A 23,901-nucleotide genomic window follows, 5' to 3' on the forward strand; every position below is an offset into this window, starting at 1 on the left:
AATCCAATTCTGACTTTCCCTCACCATGTGGAGATTGTACTTGATGATCTTAAAGGTCGTTTCCAACTTCTTTGATTCTATGATTCTGTGTCCTGCATGCTTCATATCAACCTGTTCGTGAAGCACATCACAGTGCATCCCTTACATTCCCCTCGCCCCACAGAAGGGAATTTGTGCCTACAGTCAGATTTTTATCATGAAATGCATTTTAACACTGTGGAAGAGCAGGTCCCAGGCTCTAGGTTCACCACACTCGGGGCACTGCCGTTCACTGAGCCTAGGAAAAAAGGTCATTACCAGTGAATTCTTCCCTATTCTGGTGATTATGTTCAGTGCTGGCACCATAACATGAGCAAATGTAAAGAAGGTTCAGATCAATACTATTGACTACATTATGGATATTTTATATTTCTTACCATGGTTTTTACAGTTTCACAAATATAAAAACCCAGGTGTACATGTCCATTTTGCAACATAGAATGACTATACGATTCCAAAAAGAGCAGGCATTTCAAACACACAATTCTGAAGTGTAAACACAGTGTACAAGCTCTTCACCCCACAACCCAGTGCTATGCAGTAGCAGCTGAGGTAACACTGTACAGCATGAACTCAACAAATGGTTGGTTTGCCTCAAAATGATTTTCAGCATCCTTCTGTCACCTGTTCAGTCTTTAGCTCTCCTCCAAGTTATACAAACATACAATAAATACATTTCTGATTTTAAAGGACACTTAGACAAATCATGAGGATTTACGTGAGTACAGTACATTTAAATTCAAGTGCAAAAAAAGTAACTAGTGGTTAGTCATCAATGTTTCTTTTTATTGTCTATGGTGTTGGTCCCAGGCACCACTAGAACATGGGTTATTCCAAAAGCACAGCTGAAGCACAGCTACAGGACGCCCCTTCAGTAAAACCAGGTAAAACTACACACCTCCTTCGCTGCTTAGCTGCTGCTATCTTCCTCTCCCCTAACCCTGTGATCCTGTTGGTCTGCCTCAGGATCACTGCACAGTCCTACAGCACACGTCTTCCCCACAGAAGGCCTGACACATCACAGACAACTGGTCTCAAGGAGGGCTGACCAATACTCACTCGGTCCCCTAGAAGCCGAGTGCTCAGGATCTCCCAGGAACAAGCTGTAAATACATGCAAATGGACCAAACCACTCTCCTGACCAAACCCCCAGGCTCCTCCCTGAGCCCAAGGATTCCCCTCCAGCAGCAATTTTCACTATGCACTAAGTGAGCCTGCTGCAGTTAATATTGAAAAGCTTAATAAAACATAATCCAAAGTCACCCAGTGTCTTCACACTGGACAAGGTAATTTCCTAAACATCCTGCAATTTAATTACGTTTGCTTCCTCCTGAGAATCTCTCACTCTACTTGATTTCTGCATCAACAACTCTGCCCCATAATCCTAATAGTTAAGATTTGCAGGTAATTCCTCCTTATCCCCCACCTTCCCTAGGCACTTAAAGCTTAGTCTTTTCTTAATAAATAATCACAGTAACTACACTGCATTAAATAAACCACTGTATAGGTGATGAAATAAAAAACCCAAGAGGAAAGCGTGTCCATTGAAACCCTTGATCAATCTCAGGTTGCGCAATCTTGACCAAAGATTTTTGTCTTGATACAACATCAAACAAAAAATTACCCAAACACACACAGCCAATGCCGAACTGAAGGGCTGCAAGCGCAGAGGTTAACTTCTTCAGAAGCCTTCCTCCAGCTCTTTTGTTTCACTAAAAGTTCAAAAATCATTGCTTTGCAGGACTAAACCTTTATCTCAAACAAGATAACATTAGATTCAAAAACATTCTTTGAATATGTGTGTGTTTTACTTAATCCACCACCGTAACAAGAAGATACACTTCCTAAAGCTATTCTGATTCTGAGAAATCTTTACAGTTTCATGCTGTTCCTATATTTATTGGGTATTTTTTAATAGACTATGCAAGGAAACTCAAATTGCTCTCCTAAAAAGTCTTCTCTCATTTTATCTTGGGAACAAACTCAATGAAGAAAATTATCCAATTAAGTCAGACACTCTGTGCCTCAACAAGCGAGGAGTGAACTCCCTTTTTTTTTTACATAGCACTTGACTCAGCTTTAGCAAAGCAGCCAAGAATTCTTCCTACCGTTAGATCCGGCCACATCACTTCCCTCAAGAATTCCGAACTTTGGCTTCCCTGCCGTGTTGCTCTGTGTAGTCATATGAATATCCTTTATATAGTTAAAAGCTTGCACTGCATCACATTATGATCATTAAGATGAAAGAAGTCCTACTTTGAGATCCTACTCCAGTATTTCCCAGGTGAGAAGCAGGATTCCATGCACTGGATTTGATAAGATGAGCGCATCTCAGGGCCCTGCAGCAGCAGGCTGAGCATCATGATCTGACACAATGCGGTCGCCATCTACTTGGGAATCTGATGTTGCTGTAGGCGTTGGTGCTGAACAATTGCTGGACTGCCCAGAATCTGTTGGATTTTGGGGTTGTCTTGCTGAGCTGGCTGATGAAGCACTGCAATTCTCATTGATTTTCTACAGAGAGGGGAAAGGATTGCATGCAAAAAGTAAGTATAAACACTCATAACATTATCCCCAGTGGTACACCCCAGATGCATTCAGGCTCTTCTGAAAATTTACAAAGCACTTACTTTCAATGCCAGCAACAGAACAAATCAAACTTAAAGCAGCAAAGCAAAAGCAGTACATTTAAATCCAGATGACACTAATAGCAAGCAGACAGTAGCTTACCTTCCATCTCTTTTCCTAACTGCACTTTCCCAAGAAGCATGCAAAAAACAAGCTTGTTGTGTTTCAAGGGAAAAAATACACAATTAACTGGACTTCAAAGTGTTCAGACAAAATCATTCTTTTGACCAAGCAATTCTATAAATTGTTTTTCATGCTCCTTAAATATATAAATGCTCTTACTACTCAATAGTTTGTTCCCTAATCCTTCCCCTTGCCCCAAGATATTCCTCAGACTTTCTGAATGGCAGAACTTCTGCAATACTGCTGTATGATTCTAGCCAGGCTACTCAACTGGCCTTGCTAATGAACATGAAAGCACATTTAAATACTGGTTACATTTCCCAGGGCTGAAATAGCAAACCTTAACACCAATACATTCCACTTAGAAGATACCACACTATGACTGCTTCTCACTGAAGAACAGAGAATATGGAAAGTATGCCTCTTTGCTTTAGGAGTATAAGCAAGCAGTAGCAAAATCAAACCAAAGTCTTAGTAAGAAGGAATACTTTCTGTCACCAATTCCATTTTCTGTGTACTGACCCTCCTTCCAAATGATCTGTTTTAGTTTTAAGCAGGCTATTTAAAAAATTCTCTCAGAGAGCCAGGCAGCGTTTTTTTTTTAGTTTCAGTCTTTTACCACCAGCCTAAAATAAATGACTGAGCAAAAAAAAAAAACTTGAAGTGTTTTGGGGCAAGTTTGTCCTTTCGGAGCACTGAAACAGGGATGAGAGACGTTGGAAAATAGAGATGATGAAGGATGTGGCATGCACGGAATTTTGGCACATCAACAAGAACAACTTTTTTATCAGTACTGTATTTTTACAGGAAGGAAAGAATAATGAAGAGATTACGTTCCACAGGGAACAGGCACAAAAGCCTTTCTTGCCTCTCCACAATTCTCAATGAAGCAGCTGGGGGGTGAACAGCAGAGCTGGACTAGTCTCTCTCAGACACCACACAACTGCAAAAACATTCTTTTCTTGCCATGTTCACAGCATAAGGTCTGTGTGACTGCTCTTCTCTGATTTAAAAGGGGATGGCTTATACTAACCAAGACCTTGAGGGTATTTACCAATGAGAAACAGAGCGGTTTATCTGGACAAATTACTTTGATGTCAGAGATCCTGTGATATCTTCAGTGCCACTATAAAAAGAGATGCTCTTTGACTCAGTGAAGATCAAAAAAAAAACAACAAACAACCCCCCATCAACCTAAAGCAGACATGCCTGCAGTATATTTTCAGGAATAAAGACAAGAAAGGCAGGAGATCTCTGACCGCATGACATTCCTACACACTCTGCTCTGCTGATTCACACTCATCTCCCAAATTACCAATTTCTAAAGACAGCAGTCATGGAAAAAGCATTTCTGTGTTTACGCCTACCGGGTGCATACGAAGGAATCTCACCCACTCCTTCCAGGCAGGTAAACACAGTGGTTTTAACATTAACCATGCTGTTCTAAAACCTGCATTGATACCGCTGCATAAGCGGCTCCCTTCTGAAAGGCATGTCCAAAGCCTTAGAAGATAGTTCAAGATCCAAGCCCATCTAACCACTGATGAAGCTATTAAAAGGCATCTTGGAGGGAGAAATGGTGTAAAGTCACAGAATGGCTCTTATCTGGTGTAACTCTAGATAAGATGAGAGACTATTTTTATTTGAACAGAAGGTTTGTATCCCATCAGTAGTTGTCTGTAACACCTATTTCTGCAACCATGTAGACGTTTGACAGGATCATGCAAGGAAGCAAAATGAAATAAAAACACATTTTACACTGTTAAGCAGCTGTGTATCTTCATATTCAGTTACCACCTGGTACATTTTGAAACATGTATGACCTGCACATTCCAACTAATACCAAACCAAATATGAACTTAAAGGGAATTCAAGTATATCTGAGCTTGTAAACCAGAGTCTCTTCCTATGTCTCTCCCTGTCCTTCCAATTTTGGGAAAACAATACTTGCAAAAATAGTTACTCCTGCTGTATTATACACGGAGAACAGCTCCATTTCATGCAATATTTCAACTACCATGTCAGAACACCAAAGTTATCACAAGCTGACAGAGAACACCTGCCAGGTACTAACAGATTTACACAGCTGTAAAGGTTTCAAGCACCTAACAAATAGGTAAGAACTTCCTGTAGATTAGAAGATTACCTGCAAAGGCTGATTCTCCGGAGTTGGATGGGTTTTGGATAGTTTAACCATCTCTTTGATCTGGTAGACAGCATAAGCTAAGGTGACCCACGGAGAAGAGCTGATGCCCCAGGCAGGCTTGTTCACATCCTCTTGATCTTCTTGGTGTTTAGTTTTCTTTACAGGAAGTCTGGGCTCACTCCGAGGCATGATATCTTCTGACTGCTGCTGTACAAGGTCAATAGTTGCTATAGGAACAGGACTGGAAGGCACTGGGATCCTTTCCGCCAGCATTGTCTTTTCTGAAGTTTAAAAACAAAATAATCACTGGCGAAGCCAATGAGCTTAAAAAAAAGCCCACCCCAGAACAGTGAACAAAGAACACTAAGTATTTCTGGCTTTAACAGACCAGTTATCACTGCACTGAAAGCAGAACACTGGCACTAACAGCCAGGAGCCAGACACACCACAGTCTAGCTAGGGAAAGAAGCCATGTATGGTGCCTTACAAGCAAGGCTGTTCTGCAACTGGAACAAGGTATTTTAGATGTCTGCACAGAGAGGAAGGGCTAATGGGTATGAAGCAGTCCATTTGTTTCCAGGTAGTAGAAACCTGTGTTTTCATGTTACATGGAAGAAGTCATTTTCACGTTACATGCAAACTGGAAATAAGCCTTTTAAACTTGTTGCAAACTTCTTTCTCTGTGTAAAGCCTGCATCTCACAACTCACTCGCCCTCTAGGTAACTAAATACTGGCTTCAAACAGGAACCATTTGGTGAAGGCACATGGCCTGCGTCATCAGAACAGTCCTTTTGGATTTTAAGATTTTTAAACCTACTCATTTGACTTAAAGAAGTTGTTGTACATCTTCACCACTTCTTTTTTTACTTGAGAAACAAACCATCCCTCCATAGTTACTATGGAGTTAAGCAGTTAGTGAGAAAAAGTAAGGTTAGTGACACATGGGAGAAGATGAAATATCTGTAACAGAGTTTCAGGCAAAGGCAGAAATCGTCCCAGCAGATCTTTAGATCTAAGGTTTTCTGATAATCTGAAATAGTTTTCACAACTGTCTTGAAATGTCATTCACAAAAAACTGTCATGGCCCAACACAATGTACCTTACAACTTTGAAAAGCCAGAGTATTTATATATGAAAAGTAATTGAGCATTTTTAGAAACTGTTAAGATATTTTAAGTAAGAGCTCTATGTTCTCTGTGAGTCTGTAAATAACACTGTAAATTTTGAGAAAATATTTTTTCTGAGTAGAAGTATTTTTGCAGTTAAAAAGAACTTTTTTTTCAAAAGTATAAAATTGTATTTTGTTTGCAGACTTTTAGCACTGGATATTTTAAGGAATGACTGGATGTTTTCTAATACTGAAGAAATGAAGAGGCTAATCCTGCACACACTTGACCACATGCTTAGTCTTACTCATCCAACTGGTCTGGTTGAAAGCGATCAGATTAGTGCCATGCTTAAAATGAAGATACACACTGTTAAGATGGGTAGCGCATATTAAATGAAAACCAAAGACCGAAACAAACTACAATAAGGCCACTAAGAATAAGCTATTCTTTTGTAGGTTCATGTGTAATTAAACAAAAGTTGATGGGAAACTGAAGCAGCAAATACCTTTTTTACCTTTCCATTTTTTGGTGTTATCATTTGAACAGAGGAGAAGAAAATTCTAGCAAAATACGAATTTGAACACCTTATTACAGACAACTTGACAACTAGTCAAGGACAATTCGTTTAATAGTCCAGCTAAAGAAAACTAACTTTCATTTTCATTTCATATTCAAAGCTTATATTGCAAAGTAACATTCGGGTAAAAAGCTCAAAAATTCATGACTTTGCAGAATTTGCTCCAGTTTTATTGTAATTATTAGCTTTATGCTAAATTCTTTGCACCAACTATTTCATTTTCTGGTTAGCCTTTATACCAATAAAGATGCAGATTAAAAAGTTCAAGTTCCACCTGAGGGGAGATTTCTCGGGTGCCGTAACAGAACTCAGGAAGCTATAGAAGTCTGTGCCCTCCGAAGCCATCTCTACAGTTTCTGGCAGAGGTGGTGGTTTGGACTGGTAGAATATGACAGCATGCAGTGGCAAGGGTGACCATAAAGAACTGATCCAACTGACATGACTCACTGTTATGTTCAGACTAACCCAAGAGATTCCCAGAACTAAGAGGACTTATGGGTGGTAAAATATGTTATACTTTCCTCCTACTGACATCCAAAACTCAGTGCTGCCCTTCTTACAGCAGCAGCACACTGTCATTGCTCAGGAAAAGACTTCCCACTTGAAAACAAACTGTTCTGTCAAAATCTGAGTAAAGACACCAAACATGCAGAATTAAAACTGCAGGGAGAAGCTTCAGAGATACCTTTCTTTACTCGTTCTAATTTTGCAGAGTCTCAGAGACATTAATATTTACCTTCTTCATCATCAGGAACCAACAGCCACTGGATCAGGGCAAACAGAAGAAGAATCACTAAACAAGCCATCCCTATTCCTCTGAATGTGGCAGCAGGACCTGTAATGAGATTTATTTTTCTTCTAAATTGAGAATGTACTAAGATGAGTCAGTATTATGCACTCCTTGGGTACATACTGTCCCATGTAGGCTCTTATTAGCCTGTTTCATTGCATTTTCCTCCCTCCAGCTGTTGAGCAGGCTTTGCAAAGGATTTTTAACCAAGTAATTAGATTCTCATTTGCTCATGGAAAGGCTGCATAGTATCAACCTATTCTCTCACAAAGGATTCATTCATCTCACTCATGGATCAGGTTGGAGATTTGCTCACACAGTACTAAAAATATCTAGGCATAACATATTTAATTAATCTGTAATGCTCCCAGGACAAAGCCACAAGCAATCTGGTCCGCATTCAGTGGTGACCTTGTTTTGATCAGGAGCCTGGAGTGGACATCTGAGGTCCCTCCTAGCCTGAGCAGTTCTATGATTCCACAATTTACATGTAGTGCATTATTTCTCTTTAAAGCACAACAAGACCTTGAGCATAAATAAGTTTAAAGCTGGTAGTTCAGTAAAACTGTAACTTCAATAAATAAGATGAAAGTTTTAAAAGCAATTTTTGCTTACCGAAGTAATTGACCAAAACGCCTCCAACCATAGCCCCGCATCCTCTGCCTAGACCCAAGTGGAGACCTTGCAGGATTCCTTGGGCTGATGTTCTCAGCTCCGGAGGCACTGCTGCACTAAGGTATGAAATACAGGCTGCCCATATAGCTGCATGAGTGACACCTAGAGAGACGAAACGTGAGCAAAGAGTTCACAGTGTTCCAATGCAATATCAAAGCAACTGCACTCATCAACGGGAGCACATGTTGGAGAACCAAAAAAAAAAAAATCCCTTTACTGACAGCTCTCTGTGAAATACAGATCAGCTTTTGGTAATGTGATACTGGCAACCAAGCCACAGGGAGACATGATGACTCCTTCTGCAGAGTCTGTCAATAGCTCTTTCTCCCTCTAAGATGACCTCACTTCTCTTCTTGAGACACAGTCCCTCAGAAGATTAAGTAAAGTGCCTTAGATGTCTCCCTACCAGATTCTCTGTCCCTTTGAGAGTGACCCTGGGCATCTGAAATACAGTTATAATTTCATCAACTGCAAGCAATTAAGCACTGATGCCTCTCAACAGACTCCTTACTGCCACCATGAAGGCAGTGCAAGGTCATAAAATCTGAACAGTATCAAAGATATCCATGCCATTCCAGAGGCAAGAATTAATCCCCTCCCGCCCTTCTCACTCCCCCCTCAACCATCCACCCCCAAGCAAACTCTTTCTGAACTCAACACCAACACACTCTGCATTTAGCACTGAACGGTCTGGACAAAAAAAAGCACTCAAGCTCCTCAGGGTAGGCCAAAGATACAGATTTTCACGCCTGCTGTTGAGAGGCAGAGTCAGCATGCCCTTCCTCCTGCGATGACTGCATCCTGCGTAGGAGCTGCCGCACGCTGCTGCCGCCTCCCACTTCACCCACTCCCGCTCTCAGGACTGGCGCAGCCAAGGGCCTTGCTGCTATAAACAACAGCCACAGTTCCAAGATAGCCCCGGTGCCACAGCAGAAGTTTTGGAAGTCTCCTTCTGGCACGTCTTGTAGATTGAGGGTTACAATATTTCCTCCCACTGCAGCAGAAGGAATGGCTAATGCCCCATCCCTGGCAGTACTCAAGGCCAGGCTGGACAGGGCTTGGAGCAACCTGCTCTAGTGGAAGGTGTCCCTGCCCATGGCAGGGTATTGGAACTAGATGAGCTTTTAAGTCCTTTCCAACCCAAACCACTCTATGATTCCATGATTCTAGGGGGAAATGACCTGTGCACAAATGACCCATGAATGATCATCATCAGCACACAGAAGCAGGTTTTAGACGGAGCCCTCATCTTTGAGCACTGGCTTGGTGGGGGTTTGTGGAGTATGGAGGACAGGACAGGAAAAGGCAGGGTTGTGGAGAAGTTGGAAAAGCAAAACAGTTTATTAGCTCATCACACACTGAATAAGCCTGAACTATTTTGCCACCCTCGGATTGAGTGGGAATACTTTTTTCTTGTTTAAGTGGTATTAAAAATAGTCATCACAGCTTACCAATGCGTCAGCTCTACTGCCTCAGTTTAAAAGAACATTGACACCACTGATGATTCAGTCAACATGTTTCTGTCCTCTACATTTGACTTAATGAATAGTTGGACACTTAGTAATTAATTAGCCATTGAGGCTGAAGACTGCTAAGAGCAAGAAAATACAGGATTTTGTAACATACAGACTAGCTTGGATTTTGCTTAGGTGTAAAATGATAAATAGCACTGACTGGAACGGGTACAGGTCAGGTATAGCCATGTTACATATCCCTACATGTCCAATTTCATTCCAAAGCTAAATGAGAGTTTCTCAAGCTTTGGGTTTGTAAAGGCCACCTTTCACCTTTATACATTGCAGAGGTGGTTTTGGTAATAGCACATCACCTTGGTGAAAAATAAAAAACTTACATCAGGATCAGAGCATTTTACCTTACCATTTACAGTTTAAGGCTTTAAAACTCAGACTTTCCAAGCAAAAAGCTCACAGTTTTAAAACTCACTGAATATCTACTTTTTTAAAATGCAGACCCGTGTATGCACTGAAAATAGCAACCAAGAACTGTCCCAATAACAAAGCAAAGCTAATCTCGTCTAATGTGTTTTTGTTTTAGAAAAGCTATCAATTAATGTAAAACATTCAGCTTTATCAACTATTAAAGAGTAAGTCCCGTTTTAAAGCCTTACAAATCAAAAACACACCAGAAATTATTTGAACCATGAAGCACAATACCCCTGTATTTGTTTGAAAACAAAAGCCCATAACTTAACCAACAGGTTCTTGGATGTTTTCACCTTTACAAGGCAACCCAGACAGAACATAGTGTTCCCAGTTCCTCTGAAAGCAAATCCATGCCAATTTTTACAACAACTTCTGTAAGAAGTCTGGTCTGGATTACTGCTAACCATGATTCTTTTAAGAAGAAGTTGTTTACAATGTATATATTGTGACATCATTTGCAAAACCACTATCATTTCAACATCTGGACTATCATTCCAACAGAACAACCCCAGTGTTATGCTTAGAATAACAATGTTCAGCAATGTTAGGATAATTTACATACAAACCAAGAGCTGAAGATTTAGGGAGCTAAATTTATTTCAGGAGAGATATATATCCTCATTACTGCCAGTTAAAGGCCCAAGCATTTTGCTCTCTAGGTGTAACTGTGTTGCTGGAACATCAGTAGGAGTCACTTCGTAGAACAATACTTGTTTTGGAGTTTGCTGGATAACTGCCAAGTGAAAACAGCTAATTTTCAGGTTATCAATAAATTACAAAATCCCTGTTATGTAAATTGGTGAGCTAGCATAGCTGTTACCAGAGAATTTGGACCATTGCTTTGCAAGAATAAGTTGCAAGCTAACTAGTGGATCAAAACTTAATCTGTTAATTGCAAAATGAACAAGATTGCCTGTGTGTTTGCAGGTAGATATATATATATACACACATTTTACCATTTCCCTATGAGGATGCCTAGACATTTTCAGCTATTAAAGATTCAGCCTAAGCTCTTCTTTTCATACAGTGCATGTGCAAGTCGATGCAGCATACCTACTCAGAACTCTAAACTAAGAAGCAAGGTTAAATCTCCTCATTCACTCTTCTGACAGTGCAATGCACTTAAAAGAGTCCTCCCCATTCCAGTTACAGACAGCAATTGTTCTCAATACAATCAACAGACGCAGTCTGGGGAGTTATCTTCCAGAACTCTCTCCATGCCCTTTAGCACAGCACATGGGGATAACCCTCATATTGCAGAAATATATTAAAAGAAAATAAATTCTTTACAAAATTCAGCTGCAACTGAATTATGTACAAAATTCAGCTCAAACTTAAAACCCCTTCAGCTCACAGAACTGAAATTCACATGGAATTTGACAGCTTCCTGGGAAAAAGTTGTCTAAAAGAATAACAAGGACTTCACTAAGGGATTTAAAGGTCACAGTATCACAGTATGCTAGAGATTGGAAGGGACCTCAAAAGATCATCTAGTCCAATCCCCCTGCCGGAGCAGGAACACCTAGATAATGTTACACAGGAATGTGTCCAGGCGGGTTTTGAATGTCTCCAGGGAAGGAGACTCCACAACCTCCCTGGGCAGCCTGTTCCAGTGTTCCGTCACCCTCACTGAGAAGAAGTTTCTTCTCAAGTTTAAGTGGAACCTCTTGTGTTCCAGTTTGTACCCATTACCCCTTGTCCTGTCATTGTTTGCCACTGAGTAGAGCCTGGCTCCATCCTCGTGACACTCCCCCTTTATATATTTATAGACACTTATAAGGTCACCCCTCAGTCTCCTCCAAACTATAGAGACCCAGCTCCCTCAGTCTTTCCTCATAAGGGAGATGCTCCACTCCCTTAATCATCTTGGTTGCCCTGCGCTGGACTCTCTCCAGCAGCTCCCTGTCCTTCTTGAACTGAGGGGCCCAGAACTGGACACAATATTCCAGATGGGGTCTCACCAGGGCAGAGTAGAGGGGAAGGAGGACCTCTCTCGACCTACTAACCACCGCCCTTCTAATACACCCCAGGATGCCATTGGCCTTCTTAGCCACAAGGGCACAGTGTTGGCTCATGGTCACCCTGTCGTCCACTAGGACCCCCAGGTCCCTCTCCCCTACACTGCTCTCTAACAGGTCGTTTCCCAACCTATACTGGAACCTGGTTCCTGCCCAGATGCAGGACTCTACACTTTCCCTTGTTATATTTCATCAAGTTATTATCCTATCAACTTGATGCAGTCATGTGTCCCACATGGTATCCATGTGTTCTGCACAATCTATTCTTTCACTGTTTTTAAATACTTCTAACCCCTACACATGCAAAGGAGCTACAACTCCTACCGCCCTCTGTCAACAAACTCATTTAACAAAAACAAGAGCTTCTACCTCACCAAATTTCATTAAAGTTATACCTGTTATCCCTACTGACAGATTCAATGGATATGTGGGGAAAAAAGCAGAGCCCAAAGAAATAGGATTTGGTAACCACTGCAAAAGAAATAATGAATCAAGGAGAGATTAAAATCAGTAAAAGTGAGGAGAAGAAAAGAATAAAGCGGGGAGGGGGTAGTTAGCAGTACTTATAAAAAGATAAAATTCAATCTCCCATTCAGGAACAAATGAGTGAGATTACTGGAATGTAACAAACGTAGTGGCAGTTATTAGACACACTTACAGTGTACTTATGGACTTCATGGACTGTAACAAACGATGATATAGAGGCAGGCTGAAAAGTGCACACAGAACACAACACGGGGCTGGGGGAGAGTTCTATGTGTTTGTTTTAACTTTCTCATTTGCTGACTATAAACAACTGCAAATAGCAACAATAACTGAAGCATACATGATTCAGCAGTGGCTAGATAGAGTCTGGCAGACGAATTCATGATGAAGTATTATTTTGAAGGTCCTTAGCTTTTTATTTAAATTACTCAAGATTATACCACGCAAGAAACCCAACCAAAACAGATCACTCACAGCCTTGCTGTAAAGGCGAACTTACATATTATGCAATTCATATTAAAATTTCAGGAGAATAAAAACAAGATTGAAAGCAAAAGAAACTTCTTTCTCAGTCATGACTTATAAGATGCTTCCAGGCACAAACTTAGTCTGTGTTGCCATAACACAGGTTTTTTTCCTGTGATTTCTGTTGAGGTATCTTTAAAACAGAATTCCCTAGAAGGCAATATCCAAAGCTCTGGATTAGTAATTTGTTCCCCCTAGATGTTTAAGCAGGCAAGAGTGTAACACATTCACATCCTTCAGGTTCTTTGCAACATTTTCATATTTTAACACTTGGTATGAATGATGAAGCATCAACTCAACAGCTTTGGCTTGTTTTGTTTTTTTTTAAACAAAATTCAGAAGCTTGCTGCTGTGGCAGTTTTAATACAACAAATTGGTTTCATTAATCAGGGAGGTAAAGAGCTAGGACACAAACAGATATTTTTCTATGCTTAATGATTTACACAGTGTTCTCCAATGGCATTTTATAGCTCAAGTTAAAATCTACCTTAAAAAAATTTCTGTAAATAGAGTAGAAAAAGTTAATGCAAATTCAAATTATGCATATAGAGGAATAAAACTTCTACGTATAACCTACAGAAAACAGTCCAGGTGGCGCTGCAGAAACCCAAACCCCTGGCTTTAACAAAGACAGTGCAATTATTTTTAAAGGCAGGAAAACATTTTCTGCACTTTAATTACTCTCTTGCAAGCTTACAAAACCAAATACTTCAGTATTCTTCAAATACCGAAGAAACAAAAAGTAAAAGAGTTTAGGTTTTTCCTGGTTTTGAAAAGTGATACCTACCACAAACAAAAAAATGCTGCAAAACCTAAGTTAGAACAATTTGTATTTTAACATCACAAAGGTCTTAGAGACTTCTGGGACAGGGCTTGAAAACAGGGCTCAACCTGCTTTTCACAGACCACACCTCTGTCCTCTTAATTAAATTAAATGGTATCTTAAAGAAGCTATACTAGCACAAAGCTATTGAAAGAAATTCCTCTCTAGCTATTCATAACAAACAATTCTGCAGTCTAAAGGTACTGATCGAACAATAACTATGAAAAACTACAAAGTATTTTAACGAAGACAGAATGACCCAGAGTCCTTTCAAGAGCCTTTTTGCATTTAATGAAGTTCACATTTTCCACCAAACAGGACTTGCAGTAGGCGTGTACCTGGGTCGTGCTTCTGTCTCTTTGTTTAGTTAAAGGGTGTGCTGGTCTCACGCAGTTCTGTTTGAATAAACAGAGAACTGTGCACAATCAGATGCAAAGCCACCCTTTTGACGTCAAGTATTTCCCAAGACAAACAGCGATGTTTTATGAACCTGTGTCTTCTGGAGCATTTGTGGTCAACAAAAATAGAGAAATACATGATTTTTACTTTATCACAGTTCACCTGAAAACAAGCTAAATGTAAGAACCTGATCTTATGTTGGAAGGGCATTATTGCACTGCCTTACCTTGAAGTACTTCCATTGGGAGAACAGTCCAAGCATTTTCCAGATAGGAGATGTAAATGTATCGAGCTGTATTACAGGCAAGACCAATGTAAAGCACTCTGAAGGAAGTAAGGAAAAGAGAAGTCAGGATAGCTTGCACTTTTTTTTTTTTTTTTAGTATGCTATAGCTTACTGCTTCAGAAGCTATTTGTACATGTACAAAACAGTTTGCAAGTCTAAAGCATATGATCAATGCAAAATACAGTCTAAGTCCTACAACCAAACACACACTCTCCTCTTGCCCACTCCAAATGTATTCAAACTAAGGCTAAAGAGTCTCTTCAAAATCCTAATGGGGAAAAAAAAAAAAAGATTAGAAATAAAAAAATTCAAAGGGACAGCAAATTCACTGACCCTTTACACTGTGTAGCTCTATCATGCTCTACACTGGATTGTATCTCAGAGAAACCATTTCTAAGCACATACAACATCCCTTCCAAACAATCTTTTAATCAGTCAGGGATTCATTCTACCACTTTAATGTAAGCCTGGTGCAGGTTTGTATTAGATGAATTAATTTTACCCCAATTAATGTAAGTTTATAGTCCCAGTATCTGCAAACTGCTCAGAACTACTCTAAAAACACATCCCACAGAAGCAATATGGTTTATAACAACATGCCTCAGGATGATCCTGTTGAAAAGCAGCAGATGCTGCATCTCAAAATGAAGAGGAAAAAGAAGCTCTTGTAACAGTTTTCAAACAATGAAACACAAAGACTATTTGTGCAGTGCATTTGCCACTGCATGTTTAACCTGATTACTTTTCCCTTCTGTTCTCAGATTCAGCTTAGCTTACCTCTAGGATGCTTACTCATCCAGCTACCTATCTCTTATTTTTAGATGGATCTTAGGAAAGAGCAACTAATTCAAAACATGTTTTTGGCTTAAGAAAAGATGCTATTCCTAACTTTAAAGGTTCTTAAAGGTTGGTGTTTTGTTTTGTTTTTTTTTTTTTTTTTTACAGGGACAAGGATAATTTATTATCCAAACATGGCTTCTTGGTTGACCCCTGGCTTTGCGCAAGTGAAATAAATGCAATTAAGGTGTAAGCACAGACACTGTGAAAGGGCAAGCTTTGTGTTGCCTTTTTAATTATTCTGCAAAAGCAGAGTGAGATTTCATTAAGTGGTACATAGCCACTGAAAAATCTAGAGTGAGATGCAATCAAAAAGATGCAGCATCCTGTCAGCATCTGAGGCCTCAAAACATGTATGTTGACAGCTACAAAACCAGTACCATAGTTTTCATCATGTCATTGACACCAAAAAGCATTCAGGGCTATGCATTTCACAACAACATGGATCTACAGTAGACAATTTGTTTTACTTTCAGCAAGTTGGGTAAGCTTGCAGGAAGCTCCCCCCACCCAAAAACATGCATCAGACCAAGCTGTGTTGCTTCCAGATACATGTGAGGTACATGAATAGCTGGTTTAAGCTGCTTTTAGGCAATGCAAGCCCAAGCATTCATTGAAGAAAACACGGGAAGCCATTAAAAAAATCATTATGATACAGTAAAGAGAAAAAACTTGTTCTTTGAGCCACACATCATAAATTTCATCTTCCCCTTTAATTAATGCCTTCTGCTAGTTCCTTTCATAGCCACAACTTGATGTAATTATTTACAATCACATTTCTTAAGTATATTAAGACACATTTGCCACAGAAGGTAAGCAAACATGCAAGGTTTGCAGGCTCCTTTCTTCATTCCCTTACCAGTATAGACCAGGGTGTTGCACACTCTTGGGAATACAAAAGAACTGCCATACCATATAATCAGTTTTCCCCATCAGCAGCACAGATGTGCCCAGAACTGTTTAGGACCAGTTCTTGCCAGCTTAATTTCACTTTTGCCTAGCAAAAATTTTGCCTGTGCCTCAATAAATTTCTTCCCACCTCAGCTATCCCCTGTCACAGCCAGGCCAGAGATGAAAAGAGGACTCCTGCTCCATAGCATCACCACTAACACACTCGGCTACATGGGCTTTTCTGTTACGTTAAACTTGCAGAATGATTTGGATTCAGAGTTACAGATGAGCAACTTAGCCAGGTTCTACCTTTTAATTTCTTAGAATATGTACAGAGTTTCAGGTAAATTGCAGTTTATGAAGATTTCTACAATTACAGTTTTGGAGTGGCACATCACACAAGAGCTTCTGTGTAGTTAGAGTTGTTTCAAAAATGTATTTATAATGATCACTTGGCCTCTTTATCAGAACTAAATGGAAAATGCAAACAGATGTTCCTTATGAACCTCATATTCAATATCCACAGAGACACCATACTCAATTTACAGGTTAAGCCCTTAAAGCACTGAATCTATATTTATGTTAAGGAGAGTAAGCTGTTTACAGGCATTGCTACTAGTCTCTGCTTCCTATAAAAACTCACATGCTGGAATTGTGGTCAGACAAACACGTTCAAGCTTAACCTCAAGCAGGAAGTTATTTTCAGAGAGTAACATCATCTTCCTAAACTCAGTAGCAGTTTTGGGTGCTTCTACAGAGGATACCATTCAACAATGGTGTCTAAATATTAGACAGCTGGTTTTGTACACTTTTGCATCACAATATCCTCTCAAAGAACTTGTGACTTTCACCACACTTTCTGAGGATGTATTTAACTCTTTATTTTCTAACAAAACTCTACTCTGCCATCTCTCAAAAGGTGTCTGGAGCAGAGAAGGCAAAAATACCCTTCTAACATCTGCAATACTCCCCCCTGTACTATGACAGAACGGCTTTCGAGGCGAACCCATCACTACCATTACTCCAGATTAATCTAGTGGCCTGCTAATATACACTGTTAAAAACACTAGCAGCATGTATAACATATACACACATGCCGTGCACATGTGGATGAACAGTAAAGCTAATGAAGCCAGAAATCAGGCATTTTAATCACCTCCTGTTTAGCATGGTAATGTTTAAAATGCTTGGACAATAATCTGAGTATTAGTTAAAAAAAAAAAACAAACAACTGAGTGAAAATAGAATAGGTTTCAAAACACTGTAAGGGTCCTATATGCCACCCCATACAAAGGTAGAAACAAATTTTCACAAGTCAAGAAAAGGAAAACTGAACTTCTATCTGACAAGGGTATAAGGCCTTCTTCTTGTAGTTCTACAAAGGACAGCCAATAGCATTTTTTCCTCCTACTGTGACAGCACCCGCAATTCTGATGCTCACGCCTTTCTCCAGAGAATTGGGACAGGAAGAAAAGATTGAATGATAATGTTCAAATAAATAATACAGAAAGATTGTCTATATCTAGGAGTCTTAACCCAGAACAAGGAAATTTTGAGCTATTATAGCTCAAAAAAATATATAAATATAGGAAAAAATATATAGTGTTATTCCCGAATACTTCTGGCTAAGATGGTCCCAAAGAGGATATATAGTTGGCTCTTATTAATGGAAGAATTAACATCTGTACTAAAAGGCAGCAGACACACATACAGAGCTATCAAAGAATATGAGCTATGAATTCCTGTACTTTCCTCTTTAAAAAAAGGTTGCCTGCTCTTGAACAAACTATACATTGAACACAGCTCAAAGAGTACAGGAAGGCAAGCAAACAGGAGACAGCTCATAAACTGTGATGACTAAATACAAGCAAGCATTAGGTAACATTAAAGTATGACTAATGTGCATTTCCCAGGTGCAGGTATAAAGAATCTTGTTTCACCCCAAATAGGAGCTAGTGTTTAAACAACTTAATCTTGATCCAGTCTTGTCTTCATAGGCTTAACAGTGCAAAGAAGAAGCAAAAAGAACAGGATTTAATCCTGCACATTATCTTTCTTTTCACTGGCCGATGCTTATGTCCCCTTTTGTTTCATCTTATTCACAAGCCTACCATTCCTTTGGTTTTTCTTCTTTCGCTACTTGAAGCCTAAGCCTGAATTCTGTGCTATATACAGATAACAGTATACACAGAAAAAGCACACCCAAGCTATTTTTAGGTATCAAGATTGTGGTCTGCTCTCACCAGTCCTCCATCACCATATCCTTCCTCCAGCCTTTGCATGCAAGTTGTCACATATACTGATTATTGTCAAATTCAGAGATTAAAAGAGTGACTCAAAGTCAAGGGATACTCCTCAGTTCAGAGGAAGAAAGAAAGCATCTTTTAAGTAATCTCTCAAATTACCATGCTAAGCATCTCAAACATTTTTAGTAGAAGTGGAATCAAAAAACTCACCCGAGTAAAACAAAAAAAGCAAACCTACAGAACAGAAAATGCACAAAAAGAACAGTGCAGAGAGCTTAAAAACACATCTCAGTGACTGTATGATTATAAACAGGGCCTTTGGAAAGGACATGATGCTAACAGCACACAGCTCTGTGCTCAGTTGAACAGAGTACCTGAGTAAATATAAAACCACCCCTTTATGACTTCATTAACTCAGATTCCCCCCTGAGCTTTTCTTAAAGAACAGTGAAGGGATTTAGAATATGCAAAATTAAGTCATTATGAGTTTAGCAGAAAACAGCATACATTAAGTAACATGTTGGAAGAAGTCAGTTTCACTTACACAGGGCAAAAACTATGGGAGAAGCCCCACACAGCCATCTCCCTTCAAGAGCTGACACAAGCAGCTGCAAGGAACTGAACTGGTAAGCGACACCACCAGGCTGCAACCTCATTCTGCCAACACCCAGAGACTGATCCACAGGACATGTGCACAGGAGGTGTGCTCCCCTTACTTCTTCATAGAATTATCCTCCTCTCAGGATGCAAGCGACACCCTTCCAGGCTACTGTGGGGCAAAAAACTGCCCTACAAGGAGAATCAAAGAATCACAGAATGATTGGGGTTGGAAAGGACCTTAAAAATCATCCAGTTCCAACCCCCCTGCCGTGGGCAGGGACACCTCACACTAGACTATGTCACCCAAGGCTCTGCCCAACCTGGCCTTGAACACCGCCAGGGATGAAGCATGCTAAAGCTAGCTAAAGCAGGAGTTTTCCAAAACGCTGCTACTCACAGGTTAAAAAAAAGTTAATTTAACAGTATTTGTATGTCAAAACAGACAGTCTTTGAGTGGGTGGCGATTCGCAAAGAACTCTAACAGAGCTTTGCATCACTGAACTAGGATGTCTTCCGAACTGTCTGCAAAAGGTTACAGTGCCAGCCACAATGCACTACTAATGCGCAACTCAAACACAAAGGAAGCTTTTCAGAGCATTTTCAGCTCCTAAAATAACAATAAAAAACTGCATCAGGCAAGCTACATAACTGAGCAGGACTTGAAATTTTAAAATAAAAATCAGCTTACATTTCACTTTGTATCATAAGGCTAAGCCTGAAATTCAGCATCTTTTTGTATAGCTCTTTAATGATTGATAGCATCTTACCTGATATGACCAACCAGTTCAATCAATTTGTGGCTGAAGAAGTAGGCAGTCAGCTCAGACACATGACTGAGCACAGAACAAACTCCAAAGAGTGTGGTGGTACCATTCAGGTCTTCCAAGTGCCAGTACAGAAAGGTGAACACAAAGCCATATCCAAACCCCATGAACCATGCCACAAAGAGCACCGAGCCGTACTGGATACTACACAGCAGTTTTATTAGGTCCCAAAAACTGAATGACTGTGACTGGGTCATACTGGTAGGAGTGTTATCAGAGGACTCGTTGGAGGCATTTCTGTCCACCTGTGAGATTTCTACCTCTTTTCTCTTACTTTCGTCTTGCTTGAAGTGCGCATAATGGAATCGAAACTGAGTGGCCACGATCAACGCCATTGTCATCAGAACACCAAAAACGATGAACACTATCCTGTAGTTCTTGTACTCAGGAGCTTTACATCCTTGACCTTCAATGCCAACTTCTGTATGAGTATAGTCAATGCCAATTCCCACAGAGAGCATGGCTAGCCCCCAGCCCAGAGAACCCCACATACGCTGCAATCCATACCGGTCCCTGTGTTTGCCGAGGTACTGCAGAGTTACAGTGTCCACAATAGTAACGGAGGAAGCACTGAAAAATTCTCCTATGATGACAACCAGCAGAATGAGTAGAAAGATGGCTTCTACTTCTTGTTGATCATAAATGAGCACAGCTTGGTCAGAAGGCATTGGCTTTGTGGTGACAGCAGCTGGCAGGGTACTCGGAGTCGTGTTCCCTGGTGAGACCGGGCTAGTGGTGGTGTTTTGCAAAGTCAGATGGGTACTGTTTTCCAAGACAAACTCCACATCATTGCTCTGTGTAGGTAACAGGAATGTTACTTCAGGATTAGCTGTTCCTGTTGTTTCCAAAGTGACTGGGCTGGAAGCGAGCAGGTCTCTCTTCCTACGAGCTTTTGGGGATGCAGTACTGGCTGTGGTTAGCAGAGAAGATGAGAAGTTTTGCACAGATGTTGTGAAAAGGCTGCTTGCATTGGTGGGGTGTGCTGGGGGGAGGCCCCTTGGTATGCATCTTAAGGTGGCTGGTCTAACAAATCCAATCCCTAGGTTAAATAAAACCCAGCATAAAAGTGAAAACAGGAGGACAACCTTCCCTTTCTTGAAGCGATCTGCCACCACTCCCCAGAAGGGAGCACTGCAAAACTCAATAAAGTACCTGATGCCCACCAGAAGTCCACTCTGACTGGGTGACATACCCAGCTGCTTATAATATACAGGCAGCAAGGGGTAGAGGGAGCCATATGCAGAATAGAAGAAAAAATAGAAGACCTTTGAGATGAGGAGATCATTGTTTATTTTGACACAGTGCTTTTCTAACCAATCTAGCTCCTCATCCGGGACAGTGGTTGTCTCCGTTGAAGGGGACTCATTATGGGGTGGCAAATCTTGATCCTTGGAAATGCCATTGAAAGGATCAGCAAGCACATACTTCCTCTTCTGTTCCTCTTCGTCATCGGTCAAAATGGCAACCTTATCATCAGCTGCCATGGTTTACCACAAGCATCCAGTATCTGTATATTCTCTCAAGGAAGCAAGGCTACCCTGGGAACAAATGAAAGACAACATGGTTAAGGTACCACACAGGAACTGACCTGCAATGACAGTCATCAAGGACAAAGACAGCTTCTATTTTATAAGTGACATCCCTGAGCAATAAACGCACCATCGGGGTGTGGAAGGCCATTTGTCTAGACTAGTGGTACGTGATAGCATCAATAAAAATGTGGTTTATGACCAATTCTGTGAAGTTCTCCCAACAGCAGCTTTAATATTGTGCAGTAAGACATATTTCATGTTTAGGACAGGGAATAATTTATATATTCAAAGTTACTGTGGCAATCATGTGCTAGAATTTGCAAGTCTTTTCTTTCAAGTTGTCTTTTCTCCCCCAAGACTGTTTTATTCCCAGTATTCCCTACTATACCAAAGGATAGCCAAGATTTTGTAATTAAGTAATGCAGCCACATATATATCTGTGTTTTTTAATTATCAAAACAAATTATTATCCGAAGCCTCATGACAGCTTTCAAAAGGTTCATCAACCTCCTCTTGAAACACAATTTCCTAAACACTCCACAACTACAGCAGAAACTGGTAGAAGGCTTAAGCTTCTTGGCTGAATGGGAAGAGAGATGGGAATCGGGATAGGGCTTTAAGGTTAAAACAAGGAACTCTCAAAATTAGGATAACAACCTCAAAGGCATCAAAGACTCAGGAGCAATGAAACTAAAGGACTAAGTACAGACCCTATAATGACCTTTTCAAGTCCAAATCTGAAATTGAAGAAAGGTGGACTGGGAGGTAACTGCACTGTAGCTTCCCATATTTATCCTTTGCAGAAAACTGTAAGACTGGACAAGAAACAATTAAAAATACATTCACCACTACTTAGACTTTGATCTGACCAACTAGCTCTCTCATTTAAAAACAACAAACTAATAAGGTAAGCTACCTAACAGCAGCTTTCCTTTCAAGGAATACAAAGGAAAAGCTCTGCCAGCAGACTACCAGCTCAAAATCATTCTCTTAGGCAACTATTTCTTCTATATTAGTATCTGTAAATTTAACCTAGTATTAGCTCATATTCATTATGAGAAAGTTGAACATTTAGTTTCTTTTTGGTTTTGTTATCCCTTTGTGGTTTGGATTAGTGTTCCTGTCACACAGGAACTTTTCCAAGGATCAAGGAAAAGAGCATTATATTCCAAAAGAACCTGAGATTTCTCCAAGAGCATTCGAGTTAGGTTCAGGAATACCTTCTCCAGGAACTTCAAGTATTTTTTTTTGCAGGTCGGCACTTTAGTTGCTTGAGAAACACTCCAGTGAAATTGCAGTCTTTCAAAACTCAACCGTAAACATAGTATCATCCCCTTAAAATTAGTCATGCACTGATATAGTCAGTGCCTTTAAATTAGCTATTATTCAGAATTAATTTAAATACTGACAATGGATTTGCAAACCAATGCAAAGCTATTAACAGAAAAGAGACCCTAATGTTGACAAGCATGTCAATTTAACTGTTTCTTACTGATCCAACACATACCAGCTGATATAACCAACTATGGATACTTCTGAAAGCAACAGTCCATTAAAATAATCAAAACCTTACAAAGTTCAGTGATAGACAAGTCTAAAAATACCACCATTAAAATCCCAAACACTCATGAGGTTTGTGTTCTTCAATTCTAAATGTAATTTCAACGGGATATTACCTATGAGGATCTCTGGTTTCACTTAGAGAGAAAAGGTTGCATAAAAATCTCAGAACCTTAAATATTCATGTATTCAAGTTCAGAAGTTAAAACAATGCCAGCACACACAGAAACTGCTTTTTTCTCCAGTTCCTTCAGAGACAATACAATTTAAAAAAAGTATTTCAAGTATCAAAAGATTAGAAAAAGTCCTAATGAAGTTGTTAGAACAGTTCAATGTGAAACCACATTTTCTTGCTCTTACCTGCTACCATCAAAAGCCACATGAACCAAAACCCAGCAGCCGTCTAGTTAGCTCTAGCAATTTTTGATTCAGGCAGCCATTTCCACCTGACAGCTGGAAGGACTGTGGGGTTTTTTACTCATATATTTGCTCATTTTCCACTTCTATATCCATAAAACAAGTCCTTATAACGAGTAAATCAATCAGTTATCATCTGTGCTTTTATTTTCTTTATCCCTTGCCTGCTTTCACAACAAAGACTCCAGAACTTGTGCAGGGCCCCACTTATGTCAAGGGGATGTAACTGTGGTTTCAGTGCTGTTCCTGTGTCCTAACAAAAACAGCATATGCTCATCTGTTTGCAGAACTTGCTTAGTAGCTGTATCAGAGCTTTACAGCATTTAATTGTGAAGAATAAATTTCCTTCCCTGTCCCCATGACGTGACAAGATAGAACTTGTATTTTAACCACCTGTGTATTAGGCCAACTTCTTTGTAACTGAAC

The 23,901-nt window shown here is 40.0% G+C and overlaps 1 protein-coding gene across 6 annotated transcripts in view; it reads right to left on the minus strand.

Moving 5' to 3' along the window:
• Window positions 1–383: 383 nt before the first annotated feature.
• The window catches only part of MFSD6 (major facilitator superfamily domain containing 6), a 49,927-nt gene continuing 26,409 nt past the window's right edge, over window positions 384–23,901 (minus strand). For 5 of the 6 annotated variants that reach the window (XM_062610028.1, XM_062610026.1, XM_062610024.1 and 2 more), the window contains 6 exons: window positions 19,910–21,504; window positions 14,509–14,606; window positions 8,029–8,190; window positions 7,360–7,458; window positions 4,937–5,217; window positions 384–2,553 (listed from right to left, as the gene is read on the minus strand). In XM_062610028.1, coding sequence (XP_062466012.1) covers window positions 2,371–2,553; window positions 4,937–5,217; window positions 7,360–7,458; window positions 8,029–8,190; window positions 14,509–14,606; window positions 19,910–21,450 — 2,364 coding nt within the window. In that variant the 5' untranslated portion in view covers window positions 21,451–21,504 and the 3' untranslated portion in view covers window positions 384–2,370. The remainder of the gene's footprint in view (window positions 2,554–4,936; window positions 5,218–7,359; window positions 7,459–8,028; window positions 8,191–14,508; window positions 14,607–19,909; window positions 21,505–23,901) is intronic. The other variant, XM_062610029.1, reaches the window with a different exon arrangement.

The sequence above is a fragment of the Pezoporus occidentalis genome, unplaced genomic scaffold, assembly GCF_034315485.1.
Source record: "Pezoporus occidentalis ecotype Australia unplaced genomic scaffold, CSIRO_AGI_Poc_V1 ctg143, whole genome shotgun sequence".
Taxonomy (NCBI): domain Eukaryota; kingdom Metazoa; phylum Chordata; class Aves; order Psittaciformes; family Psittacidae; genus Pezoporus; species Pezoporus occidentalis.